The sequence below is a fragment of the Bactrocera dorsalis genome, unplaced genomic scaffold (assembly GCF_023373825.1).
Source record: "Bactrocera dorsalis isolate Fly_Bdor unplaced genomic scaffold, ASM2337382v1 BdCtg007, whole genome shotgun sequence".
Classification (NCBI taxonomy): domain Eukaryota; kingdom Metazoa; phylum Arthropoda; class Insecta; order Diptera; family Tephritidae; genus Bactrocera; species Bactrocera dorsalis.
The window spans coordinates 455,954-471,428 of record NW_026038058.1 but is presented as its reverse complement, the minus strand read 5'-3'; the positions used below and the strand labels follow the sequence as shown (position 1 = coordinate 471,428).

At 34.1% G+C, this 15,475-nt stretch overlaps 2 protein-coding genes across 13 annotated transcripts in view; one reads left to right on the top strand and one right to left on the bottom strand.

The window, feature by feature from the left end:
- Window positions 1-1,002: 1,002 nt before the first annotated feature.
- Window positions 1,003-6,570, bottom strand: LOC105228241 (extracellular signal-regulated kinase 7). 4 transcript variants are annotated; one of them, XM_011207972.3, is made up of 10 exons: window positions 5,886-6,570; window positions 5,176-5,342; window positions 4,485-4,675; window positions 4,152-4,358; window positions 3,936-4,094; window positions 3,769-3,865; window positions 3,605-3,711; window positions 3,408-3,539; window positions 3,147-3,329; window positions 1,003-3,080 (listed from the first exon to the last, which is right to left on the bottom strand). In XM_011207972.3, the coding sequence occupies exons 2-10, from the start codon at window positions 5,260-5,262 to the stop codon at window positions 1,646-1,648; spliced, it is 2,598 nt and encodes an 865-aa protein (XP_011206274.2). In that variant the 5' UTR covers window positions 5,263-5,342; window positions 5,886-6,570; the 3' UTR covers window positions 1,003-1,645. The 4 variants fall into 4 exon arrangements, with proteins under 4 accessions (XP_011206274.2, XP_011206273.2, XP_011206275.2 ...); XM_011207971.3 differs by having other exon boundaries at window positions 5,176-5,325; XM_011207973.4 differs by lacking the exon at window positions 5,886-6,570 and adding an exon at window positions 5,380-5,870 and having other exon boundaries at window positions 5,176-5,325.
- Window positions 6,571-8,870: 2,300 nt separating this feature from the next.
- Window positions 8,871-15,475, top strand: part of LOC105228243 (blood vessel epicardial substance) — a 29,152-nt gene continuing 22,547 nt past the window's right edge. The window contains exons 1-3 of one of the 9 annotated variants that reach the window (XM_011207979.4): window positions 8,874-9,568; window positions 14,534-14,619; window positions 14,681-15,374. In XM_011207979.4, the coding sequence (XP_011206281.2) occupies window positions 14,748-15,374 (627 nt within the window). In that variant the 5' untranslated portion in view covers window positions 8,874-9,568; window positions 14,534-14,619; window positions 14,681-14,747. Of the gene's footprint in view, window positions 9,569-9,662; window positions 9,998-14,533; window positions 15,375-15,475 lie in introns of those variants that run through there. The other 8 variants (XM_049461125.1, XM_011207976.4, XM_011207977.4 and 5 more) reach the window with 8 other exon arrangements.

Below are 15,475 nucleotides of genomic sequence, written 5' to 3'. Positions count from 1 at the left end.
CAAAGTTTGTAACACCACGAAGAGACCATAGAATACTCTTAGACAAATGCTCAGCATGATTAGCCGAGTCGATTTAACGACTTGCGTCTGTATGGATATACGCGAACTAGTATCTCAATTTTTAAGATGTCGATCTGACATCACGTTTTTCCCGCCAAAAACTGCTTATTTGCCGGAACCGCCGATATCGGCCTCTATATCATATAGCTGTCATAAAACTGGACGACAAATACATGTCCTTTACGGAAATCTTTTTTATTTGACGAGATTTCTTTACAAAATGAATTATTGTCCAAGGCAATGGTAAAGTCCTCTCTCGACGAATAAAAACAGAACTCTATAAGTCACTAATTATTCCCGTCCTGCTATATAGTGCAGAGGCATGGACGATGACAACATCTGGTTATTACACGTTACGAGTTTTCAAGAGAAAGGTTCTGCGAAAGATTTATGGTCCTTTGCGCGTTGGCCACGGCGAATATCGCATTCAATGGAACAATGAGCTCTATGAAATATAAGTATTCGACGCTGTACCCGCCGGGGAAAGTAGAGGAAGACCTCCACTCCGTCGCTTATAACGCCACTCCTCGAAGATCAATCGTTTTTTCTAAAAGTCCAATTTGAAAGCAAAGAGTGGGAATATTTTAAATGTGTGCATTGTCCTCTTATTATCATGAACTTGTAATTGAAGTAGGTAGATCTATTCTTTAGATTGGACGTAATTAATTCACAATTCCGAACCAATATAATAATTAATTTAATTTGAAATCGTTTTTGTGCTCTCGCAACATGTTGCACAGAATATAATAATTAAGTTAAATTAACGGTAGTCAAAATTAGTATAGATGCTCACCGTAGCGCCATGTGTAGCTTAATGTACTAATTTAAAAAACTACCCTAAAATTGGTGTGAAAATTACCTTTGTTGGTTAATTTTATGAATTAAAGTGAAAAGGAAAAATATCCATTTTATTCAAATTTAGTTGGCAATAGGATGCTGCAGAAAGTCAATTAATAATATACCAAATATGAAAATTTCCGTACATAAGGCCTATTATTCCGATAATATCGGTAAATATCTGAGGAAATTTACTGGAGTTAAGAGTCACATTTGGATGACATCAATGTGACCTCGAGTTAAAAATACATAAAATCGGTCTAGCATCTCCATATCTAATAAATTATTTTCGTTATTTTGTAAGATATTTATTTGTCAAAATAAACGCCTTCTTAAGAAAATTATTATCTTGGACATACTGTATTTCCGTACGAAAAATCATTGAATTCAGTTTGAGTTTATCTTTCTTTGTGAAAGTATGTAATTTTTCGCCTGCCTTTGATTTTTTAAAACTCTATACTTATGTAAGTGTTATGTTTATTTTACTCATGGCCTGTATCATCTGATTATTAGCCCTTTAATTGGATAAGATAAAAATTATCAATATACAATATGTAGTTCTTTAAAATATTCGGTGAATAGTGAATATAGACACTCATACAAATATATTTCAATTGGATATATACAGGTAAGTACATACATATACATACATATGTATATAGAATTACCATTACACGTACATAAAAACGCGCATTTAATAACTTAGATAAAATGGCAGTTATTCTAGCATAGAATAGTAAAATCAATATCATTGACAATTTGTTAATGTATGCTTCGTTAAGTGGCTACTATGTTGGGCTGGTCGCGCTATGAATTTCGACATGGGTCTGCCGTTGCGATGAATGTTGTGTGTAGACTGTTGATGTGGCTGATGTATTTTTGATATGTTGGAGTGCGCGTGAAAGGACTGATGTTTTTCTTCTATCAATACGTCCTTATTCGACATTTTCGTCGATCGGTCTACAATATATTCCCCTCCTTCGTTTTCAGCTGTAACTATAGGTACAGCTCCAACGTTGAGAGTACCATTAAAAATCGCTGAATTAATGCCATTTTTACTTCCAAAATCACGAGTTACCTTAGCAAGCAAATCATAATAGGGATTTTGTTTTGTATTGGACAAATTTTGTTGTATTTGTTGTTGATGTCTATTGTTTCTAACATCGGATTTCGTTCGTTCCAGGTATGCCTGTTGCTGAGTATGGGGACGAGTTTGGTTATTAGTTGCGTTTCGGAAGTTATTTTGGATTTGACTTTGAATCTGACCATTGCCCTTACTATGCTTTTGTGGCGATTTTTGATGCGTATAACTAAATGTTTCTTTACAAAATGACTTTACTTCTTTTTTGTATTTTTCTATTTCTTCCTCTAATTTTTTCAATCGTTTTTCATAACATAATCGATCATTTCCTCTGACTATGGTTTCAGTAGACTTTGTCAGACCACTACCAATGGTATTCGTTACGTCTGATTTTGAGTTCCGAACATATGAAGGCTTCTTTAAAAATGGCGCGCTGTCATTGTTGTATGGATCTTGAACTTCTATGTCGATATCTGGATAAGCAAAACTGCTTTCTTGCTGCCGGCATTCTAATTTTTGATGTGTAGAACATTTATTTTGTTGATGCTGAAGAAGATGAGTGGTTGCTTGCTCTGTTTTGTGTTTTTGTTCACCTTTACTTATCGACGACGAGCTACGGTGTTGTCGCCGTGTGCTATCAATCTTTTTTAGTGCGCCGCTCGGTGATGTAGTCTGTCCACCTACTAGTTCTCCCAATTGTCCTCCTAAACCTATTCTACCATCTGGGAGACTAGCGTAGCCTGCATCTATGGAATGACGCTTGTCAATCACATTTACGGGAAAATGATCATCACAGCTTTCATGTACTTTTAAGTGCTTCTTATCTTTTAAAACTTCTACTGTTTGCTGGGCAAAGTATTTAGAAAGTGTTTTGCCGGACTTGCGTTTTGCATTAGGAGATATCGTAGTTAACTTTTTAGTGGGTTTACCGTTTATACTGGGCACGCTGATAGATGGTTGTGTTTCGCTTTCGTGTTTCTCCGGTCGAGTTAAATACTTATCTTTTGAAATATATTTGTCCTCTGAGATTTTGCCTTGCTTAGTCCTGTGGGGTTTCTTTAATGGATCAGTCTTGTCGTAGGATGTTGAAAGCTTGTAATCTCTGTACTCATAAGGCGATACCTAGTAAAGTAAACTTATGCATTAAAGTAATTTTGGCGCTACTTACTTTTGATTTATGTTGGAACCCTTAGCAGTTGCAGTCGAATGGCGTTTGTCTGATTTTTCGTTGTTATGTTGGACAATTTCATATAACTTTGACCGATATTCAGGTACCGTCAGACGCACATCATCGCGGAATGGTGGCAAAATGTCCACACTCAATTCAATTTCTGGTATAGAGTTGCGAAATCTTTGGTGTTTTTAAAAGATATACCTGTTTTATAAAAAATCGGTTTAAAGGCTAAATTGGTCTTTTAGACCACCTTACTTTTCTACGTATGGATGGCCAAGGGCTTGTTTCGCTGTAAGTCGAGCCAAAGGATCTAAGACTAATAATGATTTGACCATATTTAAAGCATCTTCTGGAGCATCAGACATCATTTCATTTAAAGATGTTTTCCTGTAATGCACACAGTGAAATGAAAAAAAATGTACATACAAATTTTTACTATATCTTAAATGCACCTTTCACGTGAAATCTGTTTGCTAAGAAGTACGGATCCGAAACCAGCTCCCACTGCTTTAACGTCATGATCTGTTATTTCTGGTAGAGCTGTTACTATCCTTTCTATCTATTAAATGTATATATATATATAAATTATATTATTATGCAAATCTCCGCTATTTACTTGATTAACAGTACTACTGCCTTGAAACAAAGGTTTTCCACGTATCATTTCACCAAGTATGCAACCCAAGCTCCACATATCGATCCCTTTAGTATATCTTTTACAATAATAATATACCGCAATTGCAATTACAAAACAATAGTTTTCAAATAAATAACTGAAAATACCTTTTACTAGCAACAAGAATTTCTGGAGCTCTGTACCAACGCGTAGCGACGTAATCTGTAAGTATGGGCTCGTTGACGTGGTCAGTAGTCATATCGTTACTCTCTCGCATTGGCCGATTTGAAACAGACCGTGCTAGTCCGAAATCGGCCAATTTACATCTATAACGACAAGCATGAATAAAGGTTCAGTTAAAGTTGGGAAATTGTCTCAGTCACCTGCATTTACTATCTATGAGTACGTTACTTGGCTTCAGGTCCCTATGTATCACATTTCCGGAATGTATATACTTAATGGCATTAATTAATTGGTACATCACATATCTTTTATGAATATCCTTCAAAATAGTGCCCTTCTTAATGATGTTATGCAAATCACTTTCCATATATTCAAAAATGAGGTATATGTCTAAATTATTCGATGCTCTGAAAGATCCAATTAACTTATGTAAATCAAAAGCTTTGTTAAGCATATTTATTTAAGGACGGCAAAAATATTATTTTTTTGAATATAAAGCCCTAGGAAAATGTGTAGTGGACTTGCATACTAACCGATATACGGTTAATAATCGTATGACATTGGGATGATTACGAAATGCCTTCAGAAAAACAATTTCACGAAAAGTTCGTTGCGCATCAGTTTCGTCACGAAATGCGTCGAAAATTTTCTTTACTGCTACCGTTTCGTTTGTACGCTTATCCAATGCTTTCCACACAATGCCATATGCTCCTTTACCCAAGCGCTAGAATTTTTTAGAGACTTATTATTATATTTAAATAACTATATATGACCTTATGATATATTAATCTACGCGTGATAATGCGGTAAAAATAAAATAAAAATCATAAGTTTGTATGTAGTAATTCTATTGCCGGGTCATTGGTTCAAACTGTTTGAAATTGGTAAGATAACCGAATTATGTATATTAATAAATGAATTAAACAGACTTAAAGAGGGATAACATCTTGCTTAATGTTTAAATTTGATGATATCGATAAAATAATTGAAATGTTGCAATATGGACAAAATAAGCATGTTAAAGATAGGGTTTTCGGTTGGTTATATTTGTGATAAAAGTATGTTAAACTAATATATTTTTAACTCATTCTACGTCTTGTGAAGAAAGTGTAATAGTGTAATGCGATAGTTTAATGTGCATACATACAAGTACATGAGCCATATTTTATACGTTATTGTTATTGTTTAGTTTAAGCCTTAGCATTTCGATTAAAAGTGGTTTACCTTTTTTATATCAAACATTTTCGAAATATTTTCGTCGATCTCGGACATTTTGTGCTTCTCTTGTTGAGTCTTTGATTTGGTTGTCATTGTGAAGCTCTACCACACGCTTGATTGGGAAAATTGGAACTGTCGATATCTTACAATACGCAACTAGACAGAAGACATTACTATTTTATCGAAATAAAGGTTATCATAACAGATTACATTTTTAAACAGTGCCACCGCGATATTAACGGCTTGTTATTTATGTTGGCGTTGGAGAGCCTTTTTTGTTTTTTGTGGTGTTGTTACTCAAGTAACCCGAAACTATATACCTAGATACATATACATATGTACGTAATATATGAGATACAATAAATGTTGAATCCAAACGGATTTGTTAGATCGATGATAAAATACAACCGTTGCACTATTATTGAAAAAGGAAACAATAACGTCAATCCTATGAAAGGTTATCAATGAAGTGATACAACGTTGAGTGCAATTTCGTGCATACAATTGCAGTTATATTCGGCTCTATCAGGCCAAGCAAACTAAATCAACTGAAATACATACATACATCCACAAAACATATGTACGTATACATTAAATAAATAGATATGTATATAGGTATAAAATCCTCGGAATCAAACATCCTAAATGCAAACCGTTTCCATTTTTTTTTGGTAAAAGTTACTATTGATGTCAAGCTAAAAAATATTATCACTCACTATTCTCTGCGATTTCAGTACAATATTATATTGCAGCAGCTGCAATTGTTAGATATGGAGTTCAGAGATGTTTAGAAGCAGCACAGGTGGATAATTATGAGCTTGGACCAAGTGTTACCACATTTTTGATCGTATGTTTCTCCTGATACGCCAAATTAAAAGCATTTACGTGGCTGAGCACACTGCCCTATAATCGTTGTTAAATTTTTCTTTTTAAGGCTAATTGCACTTAATCAGTTTAAAAAATATAGAATGTATGCATGTATCTATGTAGTAAAAACTACATAGACTTCACTTGAATCTTTGCACAAATTATTTAGACACTTCTAACTGATATTAGCTGTGGACATTGGCGTTTAGTTTTCGGAGTTGGCCGAATTTTGCGCACTGGATTTGAGAATATGTGGATAAATGCTATTCTATTCCTTTTATTTATTTTTATTTTTGATAAAAGTGTACAAAAAGTTTTCAAAATATACATATTTGAGATATTTCAACGAGCTATATTCGATATTTTCCACAGTCAACTTTGTTAGGAGCTGCACGGTGAAGTCACAAATGAAAAAAGTTATCACTAAAATAGTATTGTTCAATTGAAAGCTTCCGCGAGGATACGTAGTGCATTGTCGCAACTTTAATTTTTGAATATTTATTTACATATGCACATATGTATGCGTATGCTTTTCGTACATACAATGGTATATGTACATAGGTTTGTTTGGAACTTAACGATTTAGTTTTTGTGCATAAATTTGTTTACGTTTGGTCGCTATGTGCTAGTTGTTGACCATAGCAACAATGTATGCTCGTTTCCTGGTGACAGCAAATATACATACATACTTGTGTATAATTTGTATACATACATACATAGGCGCACTGATGTTGATGCTATGCCTATAAGACCTGCTACCATGTCAACTCATAATTTACTTTACAACCTCTAGCACATTTTGAATATTTGTCCGCCGTTCTTTTCTAAACAAGCCATTGGCAATGCCTTGCGAGATTTCAAATTCGTTATATTTATTATTAATATTACCATACATTATTTTATCTGTCGCAACATTGTGTGAGTATGTATGTACATATGTAGGAATAGCTGATGCTCAGTTAGTTTCCTTTAATTTAACTTAAGAAATAATTAATACCTCTATTAATTAAGCCAAAAATTTTCCAATCTTAGTCTTATGTTTGAAGTAAACAAATTGATATAATTTTACACAAATAACAGGAGATGCAAAGACCTAATGCTAAAGTGGTCTGATCTGAACAATTCAGAGCTTACAGCGTTGCCTCGGTCACTAACCAATGCCAAATTTCGTTAAGATATGTATGTATCTTGGCAAATAAAAAAGTATTCCACACAAGGACTTGATTTTGTTCGATCAGTTTCTAAGGCAGCTACATGGTTCCGACAAGTGAGTTGTTCCTTGCGAAGAAAAGGGCGTATGGAAAATTTCAGATCGATGTCCCAAAAGGACTAGCTCGCATATATACAGACAGACGGACAGGTTGTCGCTCACGGCAACATAGACTGATCACGCTGATCATTTATGTATATGTATATATATATATATGTAAATACTTTATAGGGTCCCGACGTTTCCTTATGGGTTTTACAAATTTCGTGACAAACTTTATATACCGTTAGTGGATAATAACTATTTATAAACCGTTTTATAAGCAAGTACAAGTCTGATATTTTTCTGACCAGTTCGATACTATTTTACAACTGAAGCATGCACCCATGTATGTATGTATACTGTGTTTGTACACATATTCATAATTATGATCATGTTAACGGAAGAAACGAATTTAAACAATTGGATGTGTACCGTAACGTGCGCCAATAGGTATGCAATTGAAAACAAAAGAAAATATTTATGTCATGTAAACCATATTCTTGGGTGGTTAAAAATGTTACAGCCTATATTACATATTTTATTTGGTCTGGCACATTAAACTAGGGACTAAGTTTGACTTTTGCTGAAGCGTTATTATTTTGTATATTATTTTGTACATATGTATGCCAAATTTCGTCATCTGTAGGATTTCTACAATGACGTAACAATTGCAAATACTAAATCTTGCTCAAACACTTTGAAAGTCGTGAAATATTATATACATATGTATGTATATGTATGTACATACATATGCATTATCAAAAACAGTTGAGTAGACAAAAAAACCGAACATTAATATGGTAGTATGTTTGTGTATGTAAATTAAAAGTTATATGACGTCATTGATGGTAATACCATCGAGTTTATGATGACTGAATGCGTCTAAACGTACATACATACATATGTATTTTTGTACCAAATGTAAAGATGCAGAGAAAGAAATATAGCAATTGATAATTTTGAGTTACGAAGTCGTTCAGTTGTAATAATAAAGAACGGAAATCAAATGAAGTAAAATGTTACTTCTGTACGTATATACAACTATATATTGTCATATAATTAATATACATTTATTACACATTCTTATTTTATAAAAATGACTTTGCCAACTTCTCAGCTGGTTGTTTGACTACTTGGTGAAATGAGTGTGGTCTCTTTACTGTCAGTTTGTTTGCAACACAATGTTGAGTTTTGAAAAATATTAGGGTAAACCGATTAGTGGCAGAAACAGCTGTAAAGTTGCTTCGATACTGAAATCATACAATTTAATATATTCTTGATTAGTGACTTTACCAACCCTTTTAAAAGTATGGAATTGAGAAATTATTTATTTTAAATATCGCACACTTATTGAAGGATTACCAAAGCTGCCTCCTTATTCTTCAAAGAGGAGCAACAAAAGTGAAACAATTTTTATGAGAAAATAGAAGCGGTATTCGCATTGCCTTACGTTTGCATATATGTATGTATGTATTAGAGCGGTTTTCACCACAGTTCATATACATGCAATAATATGTGAGTACTTTGTGTGCTAGGTAGTCAGCTGCGTGGTAGATAGGCAGACAGACAGACTCTCGATAAACAAGCGACTAGTTAAATTTCTTCTCACTAACTGTGAGTAGTCGATGTCGGTATTTTTTGTACGGAAGATAATAAAAAGTTTTCGTCTAATTCGTTCTCTCTTCTTTATTGATAGTGTAAAGTTTATTAAATTGGGGAAATCTATTCGAAATAATAAGTATATATAATATTATAAATAGTGTCAAATGCATACCTAAGAATCAGTATGGATTTTAGAGTTTAACGTGTGAATATGTGGTAATAGAAGTTTGGAAACAATTGCTTTGATTATTTGTAGTTCTTTTTACTCGATGTATTTATGTATGTGTGTATACGCATTCATGCATCTATAAAAGTTTATTAAAATTGTGGTACATTAGTTTACGTCGAAGGGAAAAGTGAAGGCACATATTTTTGGCAATGCCTGTCAATGTATTAATGATAACAAAATTAGCAAGAAAATATTGTGATTAAATAAAAGCAACATATTAACATTAATACACAGAAGAGGAAATTTCTCATAAACCAACATCCACCCCCCGCATCGTTCGAGAGTAAAGTTCAGAAGTACATACATATGTATATAAATTAAAGACAAAATATATAGTGAAGTTAATAATAGTAAAAACATTGAAATATATAACTAAATTTTAACACCTTGTAATAGTTAGAAAATTGTTTAAATGAGCCCAACAATCAAAACAGTCGCCTGATTAAAACGTGAGTATTAACCTCTTAATTGCTTCACTTCGCCTACAAAAGCGACAAGTATGTATGTATGTGTGTGTCCCGTTTATACAATGTACTAACGAGTGAGCTTTTTTGATTCTTATGAAGAAAACGAGCGTCGTTGATCAAATATTGATTCAAAAGCAAATAGAAAATTTATTGGCTTATTCCCATGTAGAACAGTTAAGAGTCATATAATAGGACATATACGGTATGCAGTGAAATATATACGCCAATGTTCCTTTAAACAACGCATAAACATTTGGTCCCATTGCAGCGGAACTAGAATTATTTGTTCGAAGTGAATTTGCGAAAAATCGAATTAGGTAACATTGAGACCGACAGTCAGAAAGTCCAATCACAGCGGTTAAAGTGCGTTCACGGTCGGTGCAATATGAAGGAATTGTCGTATACTATACGGTAATATGAAATCAGCTGACTGAAGTAGAAGCGATTCGTTCATTGTGTGTGAATGTGCGTTTTCCTGTATTCATATACAATATTTTTATTTACAATGCGCTGTTGTAGGGAAACAGTTCGGTTCTTATTGGCATTAAAATCTTTTGAATTACTCCGCATTGTTGAAATTGAGTTGTTTATAACCTGTTCAAAACGATGCAAATGTGATTTAATTTTGAAAGTTTGTATTGTCTTAAAATCAACCCGATGACATCATTAATTCGTTTGTGAATGTGTATGTATATATCTACAATCACAAAAAACTAATATCTAAATAAAAAACATCATAGATGTAGTATCTGTAACACCCACTTCCATCTCATGGTAACCACCTCCGCAAAATGCTCAAAAGTGTTTACTTTGTCATCACTACAGTATTTGTTAACGTCGCCCTAAATGAAGTCACTTGGTTTATGTCCACCTACTCCATTTGCCGTAGTTCGAAACTCACGGTGGATATTCATAATAATGCCCCTGTTCCCAGTTAGATATGACAAGTAGACTGCCCAATTGAGTAACTTCGAGGAGTAATTGCAGAAGATGACACACTTTAGGTGTAAAGACACTTCCAAAGATTAATTTTTTCTTTTGAAAAATTAGTGTTCATACCTTGAAATGTACTCGTTTTCCACTAATATTATTTTGATTCAATCACTGCGGTATCTGTACCCTTATTTCAAAGTGGTGTACAAGTAATGGAAATAATGTGAATATTAGAAGAAAGTAAAAAGGATTGAGTAACGTAACCTGGTGATCACTCTTTTATAGCCTTTGCAACATGTTGTTACAAAGCATAATAGCTTACATCTAATGGTTGTTTGTGCAAGAGTTCACTAGAGTAAAAATTGAGACATCGTGATGAGACACATGTTATCTGTCGTCATGAGAATGTGGGTATTGCAGATTTACAGAATCTGACCATTTTTCGCATATGTGAATCAGTGTGAGTTAAATGCACAAAATTGTGTAATTGGCATACCTCACTAAAGCGCTGAGCTGTGCTTAACGCGTTAACGTCGACGTGTCATCCGCAAATAAAGCGGCAACTTTACGTTAAATATTCACTTATGGGGTTAGGAGTAGTTAGAATTTTCGTTAAGTGTAATATCTTAAAAATATTCTCTGAAAATTTCACGTTGATCCGATAATTAGTTTTTGAGTTATTCGACAAATGACAAAGAGAGCTCGGGCACTTCAAAGCAAAAAGGCAAACTTTAAACGCGTTTTTCTCAAAACTATTTTTTTGAAATGATGACAACTGTAACTCGAAAACCGCTTAGTAGATTTTAATGAAATTTATACAGCTTTTAGAATACATAATAAACTCGGGCCTGATCGAAGGATTTTTTTTTCAAAAATTTAAATTTTTTAAGACCAATTAACTGTTAATTTTTTCCCAAAAAATAGAAAAAAATCTTCTGAGGCCGCCATTTTGGTAATTTTTGAAAAAAAAGGAAATAAAATCCTTCGATCAGGCCCAGCATTATCTATTTATAAAACTAATTTTTTTTCCGATTGATTTTAGATGACTCTCCAAGGACTTATGGTTGTCACCGCAAGTACCTTTTTTTGGAACTGGGTCAAGACAAACAAATTAATTTTTTTTGCAATTTTCGTGACTTCAAGTCAACACAGTCTATAATAATGCCATATTACTACTTTTGTAAAATAACATGATTTAATAGCAAAAAAAAAATACTGAAAATTCTCAAATGAAATTAAGTCCCAAAAATAATACAAACGATATATGTATGTACGTAAATGCAAAACGAATTAATTTATTAATAATACTTTAATAAATTTGCACAAGCATTAAACATCACTCGTCAAGAAATTTTTAAGAAAAATACGGAAATTACTTCTTATCGTGCTGTCAACAGTCTACCGCCACGTTTATTTAGGTATGCGCCATATAAAATCTATAGGCATAAGGAATTTTTAATAGTAATTTGTCGCTGATGCCGGCAGGAAGTCAATCAGTCCAGGCCTTCCTCTAGCCCCAGTATACATACATAAGTGATATGAAATATGTTTATATATTTGCATGTGTTTCTTATACAAATACCAGATGTTAAGTTTTCCTCCTTGCTTGAGCTTACATCACTTACATTTAATTTGAGTCAATTAATTTGGTTTTAATATACTCGTAAATATCTCGGACACCACAGAAAATTTCGTAATGAAATGTAAATTAGTCTATGGTCTACATATAATGTTAATAAGATGCCAAATATGATTGCAATTCATTCACAATTCTGTCGAATAACGCACAAACATACATACATATGTATGCTAAACCCTAATGCAACTTGTTTTACATGTTCCTTGGCACTCAGAACCTCATCAATCGAAAACCTATAAAGTACCATAACTATGCTCCACAATAAGATACAAAACCGTCATTTAGCACAACGAATTGCACTAGAGAGGGGCATCTGTGCTTAATGTACATATCTCCTAAACCACTAAAACTATTAAAACCAAATTTGCTAAAGGTAAATCATTTCGACACCCCTACCGAAAGTGTGTAAATGCGTGAAATGGAATTATAACCTCGCCTACTCCCCATATAACGGTTTTGTTAAAAACTGCTAAATGTCCGATAAATCGAAAAACTAAATGCGTCAGAGACAATAATAACAATAAATTTCACAGCCGGAATGGTATAAGAAAGCTTTTTAGAAGAAAGCTTTTTAGAAGCCGGTGTCAAAATTGGATGTCGCTGGATCCCATTGACCAAAAATTAACATAATTTTGACATTTTCATGATATCGTGCGAAAATAGGCGAAATCCGACAAAGCCGTGGGCGTGGTTCCTATTTTAAATTCCATATGCCCTCAAATACCGAATACCCCAATTTCAAGTGCGAAATTTTTATAGAAAATGTCGGTCAATATGTGACATAAACCATTTACAATTAAACCGTTGAGGTTGGTCATGTGTGATATTTTAATGAAATTAAGTGAACAAGTTTTCTTAAAAATTAGGTGGCTTAGCGCTGAGTATGAATGGAATTGGAGTTGATGGTTTATCCAGGAGGAACATATTCATGGTGGACGATGCTTTTGATGTCAAAAAATACAATGAAAGTTTTCACTTTGGATTGCAGCTTTGTCTCGGAATCATACTCAAAGATCCACGACTCGTTACGTTATTCAAAAGTTGAGAGTCACTTTTACATACATATGTTCAAATTTTCTTCTGAGCAATTAAACGAATACTTAGTCGACGGTCTGAGTTCAAAACTTTGCGCACACGAGTCACATTGTCGGTGTTTGTCGAATTCGCAGATCTAGCAACACGGTCTTCTTTAGCGACCTCTTCCCGACTATCCAAAAAGGCCTAGTGCTACCGACACCCACAATTTCTTGCTAAAGCAACATCTGTGTAAGCCTGCTTGATCATATCAAACGTCTCTGTCGCAGATTTACCGAGTTTCACACAGAATTTAATCGCTGCATTTTCGTCTTTCACTAATCACTTTCCGGACAAACCCTGTATTATGCATATCCAAACAAATGCAATATATTGATTAAATTTAATGTCTTCCGTGGGGTATATATTTACAATAAATCATATATTTCTTTTGCGGATGAATTTAATAAAATTTTCGCTGACGGGAAGTAAAATATAGTTATTAAACTATGTGAACAGATAACCTATAGTAGAAATTAATAATACTTGTATGCCAAATTTGAATGGAATCCATTCGCGATTAATGTTGTATTTTCGAAATATTTTTATACTCTTGCAACATGTTGCTACAGAGTTTAATAGTTTGGATCACGGCTGTATGCTTCACCTAAAACTAATTGATATAGATATAGGATTGTATATATGATCCATACTTATATAATCGGACCCTGCCACGCCCACAAAATAAGATATGGAATTGTAATTTAGCACAGGAGTTCGTAATACTAAGAGGCACCCCAGCCTCTAATTGGTTTAATGTAACTATCTCCTAAACCACATAAGCTACAATAACCAAATTCGCAACACTGTAAAATTGGATGAAATCGGAAGATAAATCCGTCTACTCTCCTTATAACAGCTGTCCGCCCCATCGTTCGTTCGTTTTTACCGCGACTCCCATAAAATCCTCTCATATCATATGGGGTGTAAAATTATATCTCTGGTATATTTAGCAATTGATTTTTTCGTACTTTTAGCAGTTTTTAACAGTACCGTAATATGGGGAGTGGGCGTGGGTATCTTCCGATTTCATCTATTTTTATAGTGTAGATAGATGATTAAATTTGGTTATTGTAGCTTAAGTGCTTTAGGAGATAGGTTCGTATTCCTCTCCCTTAGTTTGCGACATATTATATAGAAATAGAGATACATATTTATGGAGAGATCTGGACTTAAAGGTGATGGAAGTTTTTAAAGACTAATTGTCACAAAAGGCAGCAACTAACTGTAGAAACCACAAATATATTCATCCTTACATACTCTGTATATAATATTGTGTTTAAAAATTATTTGTCTTGCAGAAAACTCGATAATAAATGTTGGATATACACCACGTGTGATATGAGATGCAAAGTAAACCTTATCTACCACAATGTATTAAGTAGTAGTAAGCGTACGATATAATTATCCTGTATTACATACATATGTAGAAAGAAAAGTTATTCCAGCTTTCAGCCCTAATGACTCTGTGCTATTACTCCCAATCATTTACTTACTGTAAGAGCGAAAGAAAATATGTTACTTATAAGTGCGCTCGCCCTGGGTTTTGTGGACTCAACAAATTTCAATGCAGGCATTCACTTGGGCATATTTAATCTTGCGACAACAGCGGTGGCTGCAGCCACAACGTCGGCGATAAATACAGCTGTTGCAGAAGATAACGTGGACGCTGTGATAAGTGGCACAATGCCGATAATATCCACAGAAGACACTCATGTTAAAGCTTTGACAACAGATGCTGTTAGTGGGACTTCAATAGCGCATACAACGACATCAGTTGGCAGTAGTGCGGGCAGTGGTACCATTACTTGGGATAACAATGGTACTCTTCGATCACTTAATCCAGGCGATTGGTCGATCGAACAGTGTGTTATTTGGGAAAGGCCTCATCATCTTTATTATCAACTCGGGAATGCCTTCTTTCTACTAGCATTCTTGGCACCGCATGGACCTTTTGGTGCATTGTGGCTGAGAGCACTGATCCTCATCGGATGCACGCTGATGGCGATGTATGGCTACTTGGTAGAGTGTAAACCAGATATAGTGATCTGGTCTGGACTATTTTTCATCGTCAATTTCATTTACCTAATTATTGTCTTGTGTCGATTGCGACCTGTTCGATTCGATAAAGAAATTGAAGGGGTAAGTAAGTTGGTGCGCTAACCATTTGCATTTATTAGTGGGATATGTATCCATTACGATATGGTTTCAATTATGAACATTTCGCTAACTTTCTAGGTTAT

Excerpts from the sequence above, each read along its gene's own strand:
- LOC105228241 (XM_011207972.3), bottom strand. The coding sequence starts at position 5,262 with ATGACAACCAAATCAAAGACTCAACAAGAGAAGCACAAAATGTCCGAG. Across the intron at positions 4,676-5,175 it reads AAATGTTTGATATAAAAAAG|CGCTTGGGTAAAGGAGCATA; the intron begins GTAAACCACTTT and ends AAAAAATTCTAG. Across the intron at positions 3,330-3,407 it reads GGCCATCCATACGTAGAAAA|ATTTCGCAACTCTATACCAG; the intron begins GTAAGGTGGTCT and ends AAAACACCAAAG.